Consider the following 18,944-nt stretch of genomic DNA (forward strand, 5'->3'; position numbering starts at 1 on the left):
AGGCCAGCTGACCCAAATCTCGACTTTCCCACTAGCTGACAGTGTAAAAAAAATGATGCTAGTAAATCACAATAATTAAATGATCAGTTCAAAACAAATCTGGAACAGGATTCATTAAGCTATGATGTCAGGTCTCAGATTATTTCGTGCGCTTGTGTGTCCATGTTGCACTGGCCAAGAAAAAAGTTAACACCAGCTGCCATTATACTGAAAAACTGCAGCTCTTGTGGGGAGACTCTCGCCTGGAGTTTCTCGGCACAGATGAAGCAAGCATTGAGGAACGTGCCGGAATGACTAAATCAAACCTTATTCAATCTCTCTGGCACACTGGAAAACTACCCGTGATGTCTGGCATGGGATTAGCCTGCACCTAGTGCCAGAATAACTGCCGGCTAGGATTAGAAAGAAAAAAAATCAGTAACAGTTGATTACAACTGTTGCAACAACTGGAATGAGGGTCTAGAGGGTTCATTTAGTTGGTTAAGGGATGTAATAATAATGCAAAAGGGCAAGCTAACTGAGGACAAAGTACAGGGTTCAGACAAAATCACCGCCTGGATCTGACTGTGAAAACATTTAAAGGTTCCATCTGTGCATTTCTTGTTCTTTCTACATATCAATCCCTCTCTCCTCTGCTGTTTTACTTCATTTACATCTTATAGTCCTCATTACATTTCGTCACGTCTCATGTCTTCCCAAAGGAGCCAGCCCATATGCCAGCTTTTCCAATGCATGATAAGTGAACCTACAAGAACATGAAACTCTACTAGTCTTTCTGGTTTTAATACGGCACCAGAGCCTTTTATTAGAATCTCAGTGGTGTTTTAGGCCCAGCAGTGAGCTATCTTAAAATTTTTGAAAAAGGGGTGGGGTGGGGGGGGGGGGTTCCTGCCTCATGTCAAAGCGTTTAAAACTGGCTTGTAAAATCTGCTGGTCTGATCTGTGCACGATGCCATGTTAAGACCTTTCTGGAAGACAATCTAGCTCTCCTTTTTAATCAGGCGAGGTCCGCCTCATATATGAAAGCTGCCGAAATTGTGACGAAAACAAGACAGTTAAGCCGAAGCGAGGTACTGCACCGATACCAAGGGCTCACCCCACATTTCTGGCTAAGTTACCATGGCAATCCTACGAGGTGAGAGAGAGGCCACACCAGAAGAGAGTAAATCTCCTCAAAGGAGCTTCAGGAATTCAGGTAAAGACTCCCTCCCTGCTTTTCTTTTTCTTCTTTCTGTTAGATATAGTTTCCCTTTAAATGAGATCATTGAATATCCCAGACTTTATGAATCACATCACAATGTGTCAGTGCTTCCAAGTGCCCCATCCATTGTGAAGCAGGATTTTGAGACTGCTTTTCACTTCAGACGTGACTTTGATTTCCAGACCACTTTATATTGATGTATAAATCAGGCCTTTGCCAGGGGAGTAATCATAGTGGGTTTTACGGGGAGTGTGTTTGTGAAAAGAGAGAGGGAATAAAGAGATGAGAGGACTGGGAAGACAGTGAATACTAGGTTTTGGCTGCGTAAGTAGGACAATAGTTTTGTGTTCAACACACTGCAAGATAGAGCTCTCAAAGAATTAAAAATGTCAGTTCCTCTACAAAATGAAGACAAGTAGAGAGAAAAATAGATAAAAGATTTATAAGTTAGAAGGAGAAGCAAAAGGCTGAAGAGAAAACTTTCTCTGTCAGGGTTTCTCCTACCTCTAAGAAGCAAGTCCCCGCTGGGGTGTTTTCCTTGATGGAGGTATTGTAGAAGTTGCTGGAGAACACCGGCGTGTTGTCATTAACATCCTGCAGCACAATGTCCACTTTCGCTGTCGATGACAGCGGCGGGCGTCCGCTATCCATCGCAACCACAGTCACACTAGGCGCTGGCTCTGATTCAAAATCCAGAGCAGTTGCTGTGGTAATGATCCCAGTAACTGGATCGATCGAAAACCAATCAGAGTGAGAGTTTTTGCCCTTTAGCAGGCTATATCGCACATCCCCATTGGGGCCCTGGTCCTTGTCCCTGGCAGTAACCTGAAGAACAAAGGATCCAGGATAGACAACCTCAGGAATGGTTTGTCTGTACGCCTGCTGGTCAAACAGAGGGGGGTTGTCATTGACATCAGTCACCTGGATGGTGAAAGAGGACTCTGCTCTGAGCGGGGGTGTGCCAGAATCTGTGGCCATCACCCTTAGGTCATACGAATCCCGCTCTTCTCTGTCCAAGACCTGGTCAACATATATAAGGTAAATGATACTGTCCTTGGTTGTAAGAGCAAACTTCCCATCACCACCCTCAAGAGACACATTGACGTTGGCGTACTCTCCATAATCTGGGTCGGTGACAGATATCCGAGCTACATATTGGCCAGGCTGGGCTCCTTCTGAGATTCTTGGAGAACCATCCTCACTGAGGAAGATGATGGTCATAGTAGGCTGATTATCATTGTAGTCACGGACATGAATAGTCACAAATGCATTGGTCACCTGTGAAAACAAGTTATAGGATTTAGATAATTCTTCTACTGGGAATTCATCAGCGCAGCACAAGTTCTTCACATTCATTATATTAGTTTGTACTGTTGGTATGCTTAAATCGACCATTTAAGACTAATTTAGGCTAAACATGTTAGTGGCCAGGAAAACAAGCTCCAGCAACACTTCATCATGTCACCACGTGTTGACACTGATGAAGGCTACAGACTGAAATGTGTTGGTCAAGCAATAAAGTTGTGCTTCATACTAGAGGTGCTACTAGGCCTATAGTCACTCTTCTAAACCAAAGTGATGGAAAAACAAATTAGCTTTGACCTGATGATGGTGATAGAGGAAACTCAGGGGATCACAAATCCTGAAACAGACTAGATAGCAATGCCATACAATATTTGTCTTAAAAAAGGTGAAACCAACCACAATGTGTCACTGACATTCATCGTCTGGGAACCACAAAATTGAATGGAACCAGCGAGGAATCCATGTCTAGATAATAATGAATTTGGACCATCAGTATCAATCAATAGGATTCGTGCTCTTTGCGGCTCATTAGCAATTTCTATCTAATATAAGTATATAATACGATATGCTACAACCTATTAAACACACTGCACGGCTTTGTTAATGCACTATAATGAAGGGGCCACAATGCAGTTACCTCAGGGTGGCTGGCATTATCCCTGGCCTGGACCACCAGTTCATGAACCCTCTTAAGCTCATAGTCCAGGGGTTTATTCAGAGTGATGACCCCAGACTTTACATCAATGACAAAGTAGTGTTCAGGGTCACTCTGACGTCGGTTGATTTCATAAAGCACCAGCCCATTATCACCTTCATCCTCATCTGTGGCAAACACCTGCACAGACAGCAAAAACAAAATCCTGATGAATGTGGAGTCAAAAACATTATTTTAGAACCAAATTAGAGCACAAAAACTAACCTGGAGGATACTGCTTCCCTGTGGGAGACTTTCAGAGATAATAGAGTGGTATCTGCTTTGATTGAAGACTGGCGCGTGGTCATTTATGTCAGTCACAGTCACCTCCAGGGTCATAGATCCCATCTTCCTAGGTGAACCCCCATCAAAAGCCTCTATTACCAGGGTGTACGATGAGCGTTTTTCCCTGTCAAGCAGTCCATTGACTACCAGGTCTAGATATAGCACCTTGTTAGCACCTCTCTTGGTCTCAAGTTTGAATGTCTGGCCTACATTGCCCTCACGAATAGCATAGCCTTGGGTGGTCAGCTGGTCCTTGTCTGCATCGGTCGCTGGCTCCAGAGAAAACCTTGTGCCCACAGCTGTGTGCTCAGGGATCTTAAGAACAGCACTCTTTTTTGGGAACACAGGTGCGTGGTCATTGATGTCGTTGACAGTGATTGACACTTCAATAGTGACCCCGGTCATTGTAACAGCAATGAAGCTATAGTGGTCCCTCTGTTCACGATCCAGACGGCGTGCAGTGGTAATGATGCCTGTGGTCTCGTCAATATTGAGGTCATTGCTGACACCTGTGCTTTCGTGGTCCGAGATGAAATAAAGACTTGCAGTTTCACCAGGCGGTAACCCAGCACTGATGTCCCCAACAATGGTCCCTGCCGGTTGCTCTTCATCCAGCTGGAGTTCTAGTGCACCGAGAACAGTTGTTGTCTGGACCAGAACAAGGATGACACAGAAATAAAAATAGACCTTCTGATGCCAAAGGCGTGAACGCACACAGGGTTCACTGACCCAAAACCTCCCTCTTGACCCTTTACTTGTTATCGGCATGGCTGGGTTCTAAAACTCCTGGAAGAAAAGAAGAGAGGGAAGAAAATATTAGCCACAAAAATATGACTTTTTAAAAGTGCAGGTATATTTTATGAAACCTGAATTGAGCAAGTGTACAGCGCTTTTCATTCTCTATTGAAAATTCCCTCTTGAAAATTCGCTGTTTTGCATGAAACAAAAAGAGAATGTTCATCTCTTTTTTATTTTCACTGAGTATGTATCTTAAATCCCCGCATGACAAGGTGCTAACACATTTATAGTGGTATAGAACAGATATTAAAGACACTGCCTGATGAATTTCAGCTTTTTCCCCATAAAATAGATATATGTAACATTTTAGACAGAAGTTTCCAGCTGGATCTGGAAGCACTGAAAGAGCATGACAATGGACGTCTGAGTCTGTCCAGGATCCACAGTGGGTGGACCAAACTGAGGACAGTAATAACTTATAATTATCCACAGGATAACAACTTTTATCCACTGGGTGACAATATCTTAAAGTGGGCAGAACATAACACACTGGGAATTAAGATCTGTTTGTCAAATATTTTATAGATAGCACAGATCAGAACAGCAAATGCTTACAATAACGCAGAAAGCCTGGGAAAGTATGCCTATAGCTTAGCCTCTTAGCCTCTCTGGTTCCCCAAACTTTAAATCATGCACGCTTCCATAAAGTATCCTCCTCGTGCTAATGCCAAATCAATGGAAGTAATGATGAACAACTGTCCACAAACCCCTGCAGAGTCACACGCTTCTTGCCAGCAACTGTTTATGCTTAGCCTCTTGTGACAGAAAGCGGTACGGTGACATGTCGACAGCAGGAACCTTAATCACAAGATTTTCGAAGTCAAACTAAAACTCACCTGACAGTGTTTTAAGCTAACCTGCAGCATAACCACCATCTGGTTCTTTCAGCAAGTTAAAACAAACACCAATAATTATCTGCAAATGGAAACTGACCCAGTTTTGACACATACTTTTGCATACTAGCATAAAATCCTGGAAATACGCTCATAAATGTTCTGGCAAGTTTAACCGAACAAGTTTAACTGGCCTCTCACGAGATAGATGCACGTTTTACCCCTTGGCGAAGTCTACAAATATTTAGATTACTTTCAAAATGAGACCAATTGTTTATGCACGTTTCACTCGTATTTATAAGGGAAGATTTATTGAGCATATAACTCTTCAAAACATCCTGCAATGAGGAGAACCGTCCAGCCCTGACACAACTCATTCATCACACTTTTGAGACCGGAGAGATGATGCTTTAACAATATTCTACGGCGATCGGAACATTAATGCCTAAACTCTCTGCAATGTGAATGATTCCTGCCCCTGTTGCTGTTAAATTATCAAAACTATAAATGTGCGATGCAGGCAAAAGGCCAGTAGCAAACTAGAGACAAGTTTTCAATGGCGGGCGGTGGCCCTTGCTGGATGGCCATATTCACCAAAAAAAATCACTCCCATAGTGCATGTATAATCTGGACAGTTAACTTTAGGAATGTCTTTCACCTCTAGAGAAAAAGCCAGCCTGCTGCTGGCTGCAGATTTCGCACATACATTAAACTAAAGAATTCATAGTCTCACACACAAAAAGGACCATACACTTACCCTTTTGAATGACTGCTATCTCATATACAATAATCAGAAGGAAATGAGTTTCTTGCTAGTAGTTTAGATTTACAAGTCTCCTTAAAAACTTTTAAGTATGCATATGACACAAATAAAACATAAAACAATATTTTATGTGATGAATCCTTGTGCTATCATCCACTTTACCAGTCTTTCTACTGACTCTGACCTGCGGTCATTTATGAGGCCTCTGAGGAGGAAAGATTAATAAAGGCTATAGCTCCACGGGGACTGGGGAAGGGGACACTGATACTGGCCCCTCTGACTGACCCCTACATCTGGTACACATGGCTGCTCTGGACAGTTGCTGCACTCCTACACAATGCTCAGGCTGAGCACATGTCTCCACACAAAGCCCTTCTTTTGTTGTCTCTGTGTTTCAAAGTAGTTGTCAGTGTTTGTGTCTGTCTGAAACAAGACGAAAAGAGAGGAGAGAGAGAAGTTGAAAGAGGCCTGGGAGACAATTAGGGGTGTGATGAAAAAACAAAGCCTTTTAACTGCAGTGAGGGAAACTCAGAGTCATAGCTTGGGCCTTTTGAGACGTCGCTCTGATGAAATTAACTCAGTACCATAACACAGCCATTGAGCAGACCAAGGAGAACAGCATGAAAAGAACAAAGCAGAGACGTGGAAAAAGCAGATTTGGAACACAATAGCAAAAGTAACATTCATTGCAGTTTGCTTTGGCTTGGCAGGCCTGTTGCCTTTAGAGACCACTGGACTGTGCAGGCAGAACTTATGATGTCAGAAAGGGTGTATTCCAGTCTTTTTACGTCTTTTCTCTCTCACTGCTTCAGTTGAGTGTCAGTGAAAGGTAATATTGATGAACTGATCGCATGGCTGCAATCTGTCACTGTCAATGAGCAGTCTGTCCATGACATCATCTCCACCTTTGACATGGGCTGCAATACACTTGTGTTTGCTTTGGACAACACGAGCCGACGAGGGATGGAGAGTGCAGGGGCTAAAATAGAGCTCGTATTGAAAGTACTCTGGCTTTAACAAAGAGTCAGCGGAGTAAAAGACAATCACCTGATACACTCCCTCTAGTGGCTCTCTTTAAAATTATGATGAATTATGCACGGCCAATTTAAAGAGGTTTGGAATTTCTCCTAATCTTAAAAAAAAACAGAAAAGTAAGACATAAACGGGTTCAAGCAGCACAACAAGCAAGATTCAACCTGTCTGCAGGCTTTCATGTGTGCATGACATGTGCATGCAAGCAGTGACATCATCTGTGTGCGACCACATTGACAGACAGGGCAGACCCTTAGGGCTCCACGCAGTCTCAGCCACATTATATCTGGCATTGCACCCCCATAATCTCCTTCTGCTGTGTGCAGCCCTCAAAGCCTCAAATGCATGGGCCTCCGCTCTTAAGCGCTGCAGCCAAATAATAGAAAACCATAGCGTTTTCTATATGTGACCATTTAAAGCAGTACGGTATGTGCGCGAGGATGTGTGTAAATGTGTTTATACTATCGAAACTCAGTTGTCAGGAATAGCTTCTCCACGTGCGGTGCCATCTCCCAATCCCTTGCATGTTCTACTCCTCCTCCTCCTTCCCTCTGTCCGTTCCCTCTAATGTATTTAGCAGATCTGGCTGGGCACGCCATAGTTACGCTCAGCCAAGCCAAACAGGACTCAAAGTCACAAAGTTCCAAGTAAAAACAGGCCACTCTGTATCACCGATATCTATGCCATCTTGTGCTTTGATGGAACAGCAAAAGGGTTGCATTAAGCTGGTTTCTCAGTGGTTAAAGGGTAGGGCTTTGCCTATAGATACTTGTCACTCCTGGAACTGCTTCCGTGTCACTCAGAACGTTGGCCAAACTTTGTGATTGACAGTCAAGACAGAAAGAGAAGAGAATAAAAGGAAAAGGTTTCATGCTGTGTCAAAAGTCAACAATAAAATGTGCCACAAAGACAGAACACTGGATACAACCATCTTTTTGCATTTTTGAAACCCCATCTGTTAAAATCTAGTGTATCATCAGGCACAAGACCTGCATGCTTGATAACCCCAACATGGCAATGCTCTGGTTTGTAAAAGTATGACAAAGCATTTTCTATGCAAGTATACGGTTACATTTAAATGACTGAGAATGAAAGGTTAGGTCAGTTTGTAGTGAAACAGGCTGCAGCGGTCTGCAGTGCCAAAAAAGCTTTGTGGGACAAGGGAAGGAGGGCTGAGTCTTGCAGGGGGTATAGGATGGAGGAAAGCTTTGTTCTTCAGTTTTCATGTCACTTGGGTTGTGTGTATGTGTGCGCGTGTGTGTGTTTAGGAGCACAAAAACAATGACTGCTGTGTCCCCTTGAGTTGCCTTGCCATGCATATCTGGATATAGACGTCCTATTTCTAACCCCAGCTGTCACCAGCAGTAGGCACATGTGCGTGTGAGCCGTCTGTGTGTCTTTGTGCATATTACGTGTAATTCCCTGGCTCCGCTTTTACTTTTCCTCAATTTAAGAACCTACACTAAAGGTGGATATCAATTTCAATTCATTTCCACAACTGAATCAACCCCCACCCAGTGATTCTGAAGGATAACAGCACCATGCTCTCAGACAACCAGACGGCCACTGTCTGGAAAGTTGCACACACACTGAAATATACATGTTTGTGCTACACCAAAACACAATCAATATTAATACTACTACTCATAGAGCGAGTTCATGACTGTGTCATATGACTGGAGTACATCACCCAAGGGATGCATGTAATTGTAAAAGCTCTCACAACCAGTGAAACGCAGCCTAATTCCAGTGTGAAGACTGGTAAGCCCTTGGTAAGTACATTTAAATTAATTATGCTGGAATAAGAACCAGTTCTTTTGTTCTCCTCTGCTTTAGCCGTCAGTCCTAATCCCTCCACAACCAGATAGTGTAAAAAAAGTGAAAGAGAACATGCTAAAACTGGTCGGGCGTTGGTCTCCTGTGGATAGTGTCGTAATTCATCTCACATATCTTATTATAATTTGAATAAAATTTCTGACTTTTAATTCTCTTCTTATCAAATTGTTACTAAGAGCTAAAAGCTCAATTACAAACTCTCTTATAAGGACTCATTTATTACATATTTATCTCAACTTTATGAAAGGTTTTGGTTTGTTTTTTAAATTTTGTCCATAAAACGTTGCTCTGGAGTTTGATTTTATCACCTTTTTCCTATGTCGAGTGACATGAGCATGGCTGCAGAGGGTGGGCAAGGGGAAGTGAGTTCACAGAGAGCACAGCGGTCTGTGCCAGGAACCTACTGAGAATAAGAATGAAGTCCATAATCTGTTTTCATTTGTGGCTTTCATGCCAAATCAAATAGAAAATGAAAAAGTTCAAACAATAGGCTTTCTGATTGAGGATGTAAATATAAGAGAAAAAAACTGTCTAATCCAAAGGTATTTGGAAAGTTAGTTATTTGCCTCCACACTCTTATTTGGATATAAAACCATGTCATGACTTATTTAAAGGTGCAATCTGTAAGAACTTTAAAATAGATTTTGAAAAATGAAAACACAGTTATTGTTATCGCCAGAATGTGAAGACTTAACAGCTACGAAGTTATGACAAACATGTGCAGTGCTGCAGAGATTTCTACTGAAGTTAGCATGTCAATCAGTTAGCGCTGGTCCAGGTGGGCTAATGAGTCAATGTAGCACTTGGTCTGCTTTCAGTCCAAAATGAGAGAAAGGAGCACCTTCAGACAAGGAGACTGCATTTCCCTTTGCTAACACATGAATGTTTAAAAGGAGGCTACCCAGTCTGGCTTGTATACTTTGTCTTTCTTGAGTCTCACAGTGCACAGCCTACATTTGAGCCAGGAGAGAAAACAGCTCCATTCACACGAGAGATTGTCTGGTTGTTGGCGATTTTTCTGTGTTATTGTAGACTTTTCACCTTACATTATCAAGTGCAATTTGGCGTGATATAAATAAAATTGAATTTAATAAAATTCACAGGTGACACTGGTGGATCGGAGATAGCGGTACTCAAAAAATGATTGCTTATTCTCTTTACCAAATAGTAATAGTATCCAAATCTTAAAACTGAAAACTAAATTGGCAATAGTCTATCATTTGGATCTGGCTCTACATATATATACTTTCTATTTTGCTTTGTTGTCAATGTATCAGGTCACATCCCAAAAATACACTCACACACACATTCTTCTATGAGCTGGGGCAGAATAAAAGCAATAACAGCTCTTGGGAATCACTGCCTAGCTACATATTCTGAGCATTACTTAGACTTACTTATCTGTAATTGTGCTAAATTCCTAGAAGTCATTACTGGCTAAAGTTACGAGTCCATTTCAATTTAGTATGCTGCTCCAAAAATAGACAAGTTACGCTTTAATTTTTGCACATTACTACTCAAATTCTTACTTCAATGGGGATACCAGCTGAAGCAAAAAAAAAAAGACTGCAAAAGACATAGAACTCTGCAGCACCAAGATGACAATTCAAAGCTAGTGTGATGACTCAAGATTTGTTTATTTACTCTCACAGAGGCTGTCAAGCCAGAATGCAGACACACGCAGTTACAAACTACACCAGGTCCCCAGTGACAAAACGTCCTAGATTTTACCGGCCGACAGAGAACGGCGCCGTGCAGATGGAAAGAGCAGAGAAAGAAAAGAAAATAGAGATGCAGCAGAAGAAAAGTTTGATTCAGAATAGGATTTCTTTAAAGAAAACTAAACAAAAAGGTTAGTGTGAGCAAACGCACAAATGCAGACTGACATGTACACACATAAATAATGTACCCTGTGGACCATCTGTGAAGCCATGGAGCAAGTGAAAACACAGCCGGAGCTGCTTCGCTCACTTCTTAACCTTCAAGGCCAAGTGAACGTGCAGTGAGCTTAGCTCTTCTGATGAATATGTGTGTTTTTTCTCAAGGTTTTAAAGGTTTTCTGAAAAGTTTTTTCAAAAAAGAGCAGCATAAGAGAGAATTCAGTATGAAAATAAGACAAAAGACAGAGGGGGAAGAAAGCAAACAAAAAAGATTATGTGGTGAAACGTTTAATAAAGTGAAGCAGCAGCTGCCACCTACATCACTCGCTGCCCCTCACCAGCAGAGCATGTTTAATATCCCATATGGGCAAGCTGTCGAGCTGAACCTTATCCATGACTATGTCAAACAATATTACACTGCAGGTGAAATGAAAAAAAAATACCATGACAGGAGCTCATGCATTCCTTTTTTTTATTCATGGTTTGCATTTTGAACTCTGTACGTGAGAAGAACATCTATTTTGTCCAGTGAAAAGAAAACACTGACTGGAAGCAATTAAACATCAGGAATTATTGTTGAATGTGGAAGACATTGTAACAACAGCTACTTAATGAGTCCATTTGGTTGCATAATGCTCTAAACCATAGTGCTCGGTTGCAGAAATATTGTTACACTGGAAGTTTTTATTCATAGTTTGTATGTTTTATTCATTATTTCTGGATGTTATTATTAAGTAAATCCATATAATTACCAATCACTGTACACTTTATTATGTTTAAATGAAAACCTGAACAAATAAATTCCATTGTTGATTTATATATATGTGTGTCTATCACTAACACCCACACATACTTGTGAGAACACTTCATTGACTTACTTTAATTCTCTAGAGGCTTATCCTAACCTTAAATGCCTAACCCGACCTTTAACCCCTCTTCAACCCAGTCGTAATTCTTTAAAATGAATCTTAAACCTTCTGAGGATTAAACCTGGTCCCTGTAAGGGAGGTGTACGAGGCAGACTTTTGTCCCAACAAGTGATGAAGCGCAGAGTGTTATATCAGAAGACTCACAGAATCAGCTAATGAAGAAAAGATGAAGAAAAAAAGGAAAAGTCCAAAGACAAAACACCCAGCTGGTAGCCAAAACATGGTTAGTAAAAGGGAAACGGCACACTGTCTTGCAACTTAAACATACACAATGAGATACACAAGCGAGTGCACACTTTAATCTCCTTCTGTATTCCATCCAATGAAATAATCAGAGACATGGCCTAACGGCAAGCCAGGCACAAAGTCGTATCAGGTCATGTTATTGTTTCAGAAAACACATAAATATTAATCATGGTGATAAAAATGTTTTGTTGAAAACCTCGCCAGCTATCAGAGCAATTTCTTAGGGTGAAGAAAGGTCAGTATCTTTGTTAAAAATTTAAAAAAAACAACCTAAAGAGAAACATTGAACTTTCTTGTCTGGCGACTTATCTGGGAAACTATCAAAATGTGTAATTACTCATCTGTAGCTGAGGACAGCGCCTTGGCCTATAAGTTATTAATTTCTCCATCAACTCTTGGGCTGGTGGTGCGCCGGCAGCTGTTCTCCAAAGAAAATGCCTTTGTATCATGTTTCTCCATTATATTTCTTGTGGTAAGCCTGGGAATTAAAACTGTCTATCTTTTGTTTTCAATTTGTTCAACACAGTTGAACAGACATCCAAACACATCAATTATATGACGCTAATACGACAAAATTAAACACTGACAAAAAAAAATCTGATGAGATAGACAGCTTGAGGCTTCAATAGAAAGCTTAATGCATGAAGCTCACTCTTTGACATAAAAGTTAACAACAGACAACATTTTTCACAACCTTCAAGGCTGCTTTTCAAATTTTTCAAACTTCATCAAATTCTCATTAACTGAGCTCAAAATCTTGTAAATGGTAAATGGACTGGTACTTATAAAGTGCTTTTCTAATTTAATTGAGCCCTCAAAGCACTTTATGCTACCCTTTATTCACCCAATCACACACTGATTTGTGCAAGGTCCTTTTTCAGAGGTGTGTAAGTGTGTGCAAACGTCTCAAATTTGCACATGCACTCACACGGATGCTTCAGGTGCCACTCGGGGTTCAGTATCTTGTCTAAGGATGCGTTGATGCACAGACTAGACTAGACAGGGATCAAACCCCCGACCTGGTAGATGCCCCACTCTACCTCCACTCCCACACTCCTGCACCTTCTACCTAGGAACCGTCTACTGATGTGGATCCAGATTCCTTTTCACATAGTTCACATATAAAAAGTGTCTAAGTTATCAAGAGCCCCAAAAACTTTCTTCCCAGCCAACTTTTTTTTCTTCCCTCCTTTTTGTTCCAAACCGCCCACACACACATCCAGCAATGAATCCCTTAGCTTGCATAACACATTGCTTCACCTGAGCTGCGATGCCCTACACAGCTCTCAGCTCGCCGCAAGTGTTTGAAGTTACCAGAAGCTCAGATCATCTCACTTACTTCATTAAAAACACATGAGACGCTACACAGACAGCTTCTCTCTTCTTCCCCGCTCGGCGTGCTTGACTCTGAGCGCAGACACTCCTTATCCATAAAGCGCTCACATGGGCAGGAGCCAGTTACCGCATTTCATTCATCTTTGTTCAGAGCCTAAATTCATCCCTTCGTGTGTCTAATGAAATGAATACATCACTTCATTCCAATACATGTGAGTAGAAGTGGAGCATTTGCCAGTACTAATCATCTCCTCACTGAGGGAGAATCAATAAAACAATCTCAGCAGAAATCTTTCTGCTATTATCTAAGGCTACAGTGCTGCAAAGATAACAAATTACCTAACTGCCACTAATAGTGTTATACACATATGTACATGAACGAAGTTTAAGTTTTGGACTGTTGAGTATTAGAATATTGGAAATTATAGAAGGGTTTTCTAGTAGTTTCTGACAGATTAAATGGTTACTGTGTTAGTTAAGAAAACAGCTGAGAGATTAATTGCTAATTGCAAATAGTGATTAGTTACTCCCCTAATGAGAGATCTCAGCTATAGCCACACACTGACTTTCGTGCACACACGCATGCATTTACCCATTCATCTGCTACAACAACAAGGCACTCAGATTTCCAGTGGTCTGGCCACACTTCTGGAAGTCAGTGTCACACCAACTTGAAACTTGAGACAACATAAAGCTTTAGAGGTTTCCATCTGCAGCTTCAATCAGGAATATAGCAACCCATTCAAAGCAGTCAGTCTTCTAGGTCTTAATCATGAATCAGCTAAAAGCCACTCAGTTTATGGGATAATGTTTGATGTTGAATTTTAAGATGAGAGTGTAGCAAGGTAATGCATTTCAAGCTTAGCGCTTTGGTAAAGTAGGGAAACTGGTCCAAAAGCCATGCAGAAAGCCTCTTCTTTTTTTCTCCCCATTTGTCTGTAATCTTTCATGTTCGGTTTATCATTACAGTAGGATCCCCACTGCCAGGACAAAGACCATGAATGAAGACAGCAGTTCAAAATATGGGTTTCAGAACAAACCAAAAGCTCAGCGTCTGACAGGAGAGTCAAGCCATTTCCTTTGAATGGTTGAGACTGTCCTACAGTAATATCTTCTCCAGTGCCACAGATAAATGGATTTTCATTCCATACATTGAAAGGTAAGATCTGTATTTCCCAAAGGGGGACAGACTACAGAGAACTCTGAAAATAGTTTTCAGTGTGAGCTCAAAGATGAGGCAAGACTTTGGATGACTGACTAACGGGGGTTTGATGAAGTTTGCTAGTATATTCATAAGATAAGCAAGTCTATGACCACACAGTGGGAAGAATAATCTTGTACTTCATAACTCAAAAATGATCTTCCGCAGTTGCAGCAGCAAGAATGCGGCTGTTCTACACAGAACTGTGATTTTCATTTTGGGTAATCCATGCACATGTAAGCCAGGATTTAAAGTGGGAAAACTTCACAAATCATAATGATAACAAGATGACCAACTTGGCGATTGTAGCTGTTAATCAAGACGTGGGATTATAACAAAGAACAATCGAGGAGTAGTTAGCAGATGAGACTCCTGATCAGCAGAAATCTTGCTTCTAACTCTACTAGTAAAGCTATTAATAACAGTCTGGCCTTCCTGTGTGGATGGTGATGCAAACAAGAAGTGACTTTCCAGGAAAACAGAGCTACTCCCTCACACAGCACTGCAGCCTACAACTGCTTATGGTCTACACCCTCCGTAATAAATTAAGATGGCATTAAAGTCCCAAAATATTGGGTCTTTGGCTTATGTTATGTCTACGATGGCAGACTGAGAGGTAAATAAAAACACCGACACAGTCTCGAGGCAGCAGCAGCATGCAGTGAGTAAAAAGATGGAGGGTAAATATTTAACACACGAGCTACTCATCGTGGAGCCAGAGAGAATTGAAACAACCTTTGCTGTTTATGTTTGTGTTTGTGTTTTGCTGGCTGGTAGTGCGTCTGCATCATATTTGCATACCTGAGAGAACACGAGTCTAACTTGGCATTTATCACGTGTTAGGGTTTGTTGTGTATTTGTGTGTGAGTGTGCGTGCAAGAGGAAGAGTTAGATGGAGAGGAGTCTGTGAGTCACTTTCCGATATTTGTGCTCAGACACTGATTTCACATGCTTGAGAAACAAAAACCCAGGAAAAAACAGTTCTGGGATACAATTAGATTTTTTTTTGCTTCAGAGGCATCATTTGGATGGGGAAGATATTTTCAGTTTTTCTCACTTCGCTCTCCCTCATTGGCAGCACTTGGTGGTTTGAGATGATGAGCTGAAACACAAAAGATTTACCCGCTACAGTTTTCTCCGCAATACTGTATGTGTATTGTTTTCGCAATCTTTTTTTTTTTTTTTTTTAAATCAGACAGTGAGAAAAGAGTTATGGGATTAAATCACGCAAGTAATGAAACCTGACTGGGAAAAGAGCTATTTTTCTTTCTTATGTGGCTTTTGTGGGAGTTGCAAAGAGGACAATGGTGTATACAGTACTAACAGAATTTCAGTGTCAATGTGGGTGGCAAATGCACAATTTGATTACCCTGTGTATTTCAGGGTAAACTCCCAAACATTGCTTGAGATTTGCAAAAAAGGAATAAAGCGGTAGCTTGGACATTCCCTTAAGGAAGAGCATTAGAATGAACAAGGAAAAAGAAATTGATGACAGCTCAAAAACTGAAATGGAACAATATTTGGCTGTATGTCAGTGTGATTCAGATGTAGGATTTCAAGATTGAAGAAACAGAATGAGCCCCACCCAGCATCAAATTAAAATCTAATCCAGCCTCCAGATATACTCCTCTTGCATCAGGGAACATGAATTTACCAGGACGAGATAAAAACAACTGTGAAAATAACCCGGGTTGTTTAAAATCCTTCTCCTGTGAAGAAGGATCTGTTCTGCCGAGCAGCTGATGTGAATAATTATAAGTTGTTAGTATAAACTGAGGCTCTGCTCAGTTGTAGCTACTAGTGGCACTAGATATGCATATGGTTCCTGTTAGAAAAATGTCTTGCTGCACGCCTCATCACTCTGCAAGAAACCAAACTCTTGCTGTTTTTATGCAGACCAGAGGCTGTCTCTGAGGTCAGTGTACTCCAAGGCTGGAGCACATGGGACAATGTAAGTGGATAGTGCAATAATGCAAACATCAGTATCCCCTGCATGCAGCAGAAAACCAAGTGCCGAGGACCTCAGTGGACACCAGATATGACTGGAATAAGTATTGTGGTTAGGAGTTCAAATATGCCTGTGGGTTCCCATTTTTAGCTTTTGGCCATGTAAACATATACAGACAGAAATGGCTGAAATAACAACACTTTTATGTTAGAGGGGGAAAAAGTTAGATTGAGTCAAAATCTGTTTGCCGCATAACAAAACTGCCATGAGCAGTCCAAACTAAACTAAAGTATACAGTCCATGTCTACTGAGAGAGTCCTGCTCCAGTCTGAGGTTCTGTTTTCATAATCAGAAAAGCAGAAATGAGGAGCTACAGCAGCATTTGCAGAGCAGACCCTATGCTTTTAAGGCACACATAGGGTCTGCTGCTCAGTGGTACACAGCAATATTTAAAATTCTTTCCGCTAGTGATGCCTTGCGGGCATTTTTCATTGTCACACCAGTTGGTCTCCCTGAGAAATACTTTTAACAAACGCTGACCCAGTTTGTGCACTTCATGGTGTTTCCCATTAAGTGGTTCTGTCGTCCCTCCAAAATAAAAAGAGTAGCTACTCTGAGCCTGCCAACACTGTGGAAGAAACCACTGACTTGCCGTTACCAGCTCCATAAAGCGTAATTAGCTTGTGTGGTAGTCGACTGGATTGGCCGCTTTTTCATTTCAAATGGGGATGAATCACTCTTTTTTTCCATCCTCTCTGACTGGGAATCAATAATCAATATTAAGTTACAGTGCATCACTGTGATGCGCTGATCTTGTGCTACTTTTGAGTCTCTCTAGTATAGCCTTCCACAGCACAGTACAGAGATCAGCTATCAGCCCATGCACGCAAGGTGCAAATGCAGGGTGCATACCCCTCTGCATGGGAAACCACCAGCCTCCTCCCAGTAAGAGACTGTCTGCCTGCACTTATTCTTTTTTCTTATTCCGTGAATGAGACATCACTGTTTAGATAAGAAGTAAAAAGCGATCACTTACACTCATCGGACCCCCGCTGCTCTGGATGTGCACCCTGGATATCCCCTTCACAACCTGATTAGTATGCAAACGGGTTTCCAGTCCCTCACAAACGACAGACAATCCGCCAGGACAGAATCTTGAATGGAACCTTGCTGGCCAGCTGGACTAGGCTTTTTGATGTTCCATAATATCAACAGAAAACGCCAGTAGTGCTAATTCCACAGATGCTCTAATCCCGCTGACCGACAGGTTGGGTATTCCACAGGGAAGGGTTTTTATGCGTCTCCGTCCCCGAGAGTCAGGTGAGCGCGTTTGGATCAGCTGGGAAGCTGCACGGCTTCTTCACTATCTGCAGCAGAAAGGAGACGCTTGTGGTCCTCTGCACAGTCTCTCGTTGATCTTCAGTGTTTCACTTTTCGCTTCTCTCTCGCTCCCTCTCGCTCTCTCTCTCTCTCTCAGCATCCAGTCATTGAGACACGGTGCTTTTTGGATGTGTGTCTGTGCGTGTTGAGACAGAGTCGCTTCAGGGTACAGTGCACCTCACCAACCGAAAGCCGAATCGTCCGCCACAAGGCCCAGCCCCCTACTCAGCTCCATACCCTCCTCCACCTCTTCCTTCCTCCTTCACTTACTTGGATTGCTAATTTATTCGGGTAGCTACACAAAAGGGGGGACAGACGTGAGGGAGGCTGTGAAATACAGTAGGGAGGAAGACTGGAGAGCAGACTTTGGTGCCCCCCAGCTCCGTTCAGTGGAAGTGGCCAAGTCTTTGAAACAAAGAAGCGCACCATGCGCCATCAAAGCACTAGTCATTATGCAGGTCCCTGTATATATTTTTCCATTTTAACCTTTCTGATCCTTTTTATTAATGACGAAAAATTAGAATCATAGCCCATGTGATGGTGATTCGGGAATGCGGCGTTCTCATGAATATCTAATTGTACTAGCATTTAAATTCCAAGTTAAAATGGTAATAATAAAATTATTATAGTTTACAGTTAAATAAAATTACCAATTACTTATATTTATGCAATTGAATGACACTTTTACACTTCACAACAATGCCTTAAATCCTTTTTTTTTCATATGGGAGGAAATACTGTTACATATGTAACCAAATTTATTTTTTGAAGTTGTGTTTAGGGTAATTGATGAGATTTTACAGGCATCTTAAAGCTTGTGACTATAACCTGCAGCAGATCAGGCTGGGCTGAGGTTCAGACACATATAGACCACACAACCATCACCCATGCATGTACACGCACACACACACTGCTAGAATCAGCAAGATGAGAGTCATTCATCACCCCAGATTTTAGGTCAAGCCTCTACCTGCATCACTGAAGCAGAGCAATGGAGGAGAGGTAGATGAGGGAGAGCTGTGTCGCAGGAGAATGTGTGAAAAGGGGGCTCGTGGGAGTGGTGGTGGTGTCAAGGACAGCAATCAGTCAGTCCCCTCTTGGTTTAGGAGTCCACCAGAGATAGATGTGTTGTTGCAGTCAGTATAGGGGAAGTGGTACTTTAACATTTTTACCACTAAGTGCTATATTTAACCACAGCGAGTGGGACATGATGGCCAGACACCATGGACTCAAACCCAGTGAACTCTACAACAGACCCAATTTACACTAAAAACTGTT

The 18,944-nt window shown here is 41.8% G+C and overlaps 1 protein-coding gene across 1 annotated transcript in view; it reads right to left on the reverse strand.

The window, feature by feature from the left end:
* The window catches only part of dchs1b (dachsous cadherin-related 1b), an 83,525-nt gene extending 65,540 nt beyond the window's left edge, over positions 1-17,985 (reverse strand). The window contains exons 1-4 of the mRNA XM_005928055.3: positions 17,323-17,985; positions 3,426-4,271; positions 3,144-3,341; positions 1,706-2,479 (exon numbers count right to left, since the gene is read on the reverse strand). Of these exons, the coding sequence (XP_005928117.1) occupies positions 1,706-2,479; positions 3,144-3,341; positions 3,426-4,253 (1,800 nt within the window). The 5' untranslated portion in view covers positions 4,254-4,271; positions 17,323-17,985. The remainder of the gene's footprint in view (positions 1-1,705; positions 2,480-3,143; positions 3,342-3,425; positions 4,272-17,322) is intronic.
* Positions 17,986-18,944: the final 959 nt, after the last annotated feature.

The sequence above is a fragment of the Haplochromis burtoni genome, unplaced genomic scaffold (assembly GCF_018398535.1).
Source record: "Haplochromis burtoni strain Fernald_Lab_line unplaced genomic scaffold, NCSU_Asbu1 Contig_109, whole genome shotgun sequence".
Classification (NCBI taxonomy): Eukaryota; Metazoa; Chordata; class Actinopteri; order Cichliformes; family Cichlidae; genus Haplochromis; species Haplochromis burtoni.